The 1512-nt window shown below is 38.0% G+C and overlaps 1 protein-coding gene across 1 annotated transcript; it reads right to left on the bottom strand.

Moving 5' to 3' along the window:
* Nucleotides 1-236: 236 nt before the first annotated feature.
* Nucleotides 237-932, bottom strand: LOC108367202 (anaphase-promoting complex subunit cdh1-like). The gene has a single exon (XM_017621794.1). The coding sequence runs from the start codon at nucleotides 930-932 to the stop codon at nucleotides 237-239; it is 696 nt and encodes a 231-aa protein (XP_017477283.1).
* Between the last annotated feature and the right edge of the window lie 580 nt (nucleotides 933-1512).

Raw genomic sequence — 1512 nt, 5'->3', positions numbered from 1 at the left:
TGGATTATCGTGTTAGTTACCTGTAAAGGAATGTGGGTCTCTTGGAGGCAAATAATATGGGGATTCAGATCTTTGATCAATTGCTCTAACTCGTTGTAATTGTTTCTATAACCTTTCAAATTCCACTGTATGCTTTTAAGTGACATTTCAATTGTAAATATAATATTAATAACACATTATAAAGCAGTGATTATATAAATTACAAAATAAATGTTAATTGGGATGTTTAAAGCATGTTAGAAGTTGATGTTGTTTACTTGAAAATGTGTTGTTGGTGTTCGTCTCAGTATGCTGGGGCTCCCTCTGCTTGTTGCTCTATTCGTGGTATTTGTTATATTTGTTGTAGACGTAGACGTGTCGATATACATGTGATGATCGGCTTCTTTTGGCGCAGTTTCTGTTTTCGCTGTTTTCTTGCTATCGTGGTCGTTGTGTTGATCCAATGTAACAAGAGTATGTTGTTTTGTTGTATTAGTAGTTGTTGTCGTCAGATTAGTTTTATTTGTTGGCTGAGTGTTGAGTTCTATTAAAAAATTTCGTATGCTCTCTTTACTAGTTGTTGCTTTTACGGTATCTAGCGTAGTTTTGGGAGTTTCTGCTGTAGAGTTGTTGGAATTTGGAAGTTTTGTGTTACTTTTATTTTCTTGTGCTGTGGTATTGTCTTGTATTTTAGTTTTTTGGGCGAATGAAAAGGAATTAGTGACAGTCGTTGGATTTTGTATTTTGTGTAGTTTTAGGGCATCGCGCATAGAGCATTTCTTTTCAGTTTTTATTTTTAGAATGTCTTTAGCCTGTTGATATTTGGGGCATGAGTTGGACGAGGCTGCATGCTCACCAAAACAGTTTGCACATGACGTTCTGATGCAGTTTTCTGGTTGGTGTGGAGGTAGGTTGCACGTCGCGCAGGCGGGTGCGTTTTTGCATATTTTCATTGTATGGCCAAGCTTCTGACACGATTTGCATCGCATCGGATTTGGGAAATATGGTCGCACAGTGCACATTTCCCAGGCTATGTCAATTTTTTCGGGCAAAAAATAAGTGTCGAATGATAGTAATACAACTCCTGTTGGCTTGACGACTCCTTCAGTTATGCGCGTGAATTTGTGGACGGCAGTGACGTTGTATTGCTTGAGTTCTTCAATAATCTCGTCCTCTAGAACTTGAATTAGGAATGGCGCGTATACCGTTCCTTTAACACAATTTAAATTGGGGTGGAGTTCACATGTAACCTGACATAGGCCGGGAAGAGATTGGGTGCCAATAAACTTTTTTTCCACTTCTTTATTTTTGACCAACAGCAATAAGCCGCCATCTCGTAGAGGAGTAATTTTGTTGATTTCTTTGCTTATAGCGAGAAGTGATTTATGCACCGCAAAAATAGAGTAGTTACTTAGTGGTTTGCTTACATCTTTAGATTTTATCACAAGAAACTTGGGGCAATCTTTTTTTGTTACGGGCAATTCTGGGAATTCTTCCGTAATGTTTGATGGTTTTTTGGTTTTGGTTTTGGGG

The sequence above is a fragment of the Rhagoletis zephyria genome, unplaced genomic scaffold (genome assembly GCF_001687245.7).
Source record: "Rhagoletis zephyria isolate East Lansing unplaced genomic scaffold, Rhagoletis_zephyria_1.1 Rzeph_scaffold_02581, whole genome shotgun sequence".
In the NCBI taxonomy this organism is placed as follows: domain Eukaryota; kingdom Metazoa; phylum Arthropoda; class Insecta; order Diptera; family Tephritidae; genus Rhagoletis; species Rhagoletis zephyria.
Note: the sequence above shows the minus strand (reverse complement) of the source record. Positions and strands in the feature narration are given on the sequence as shown.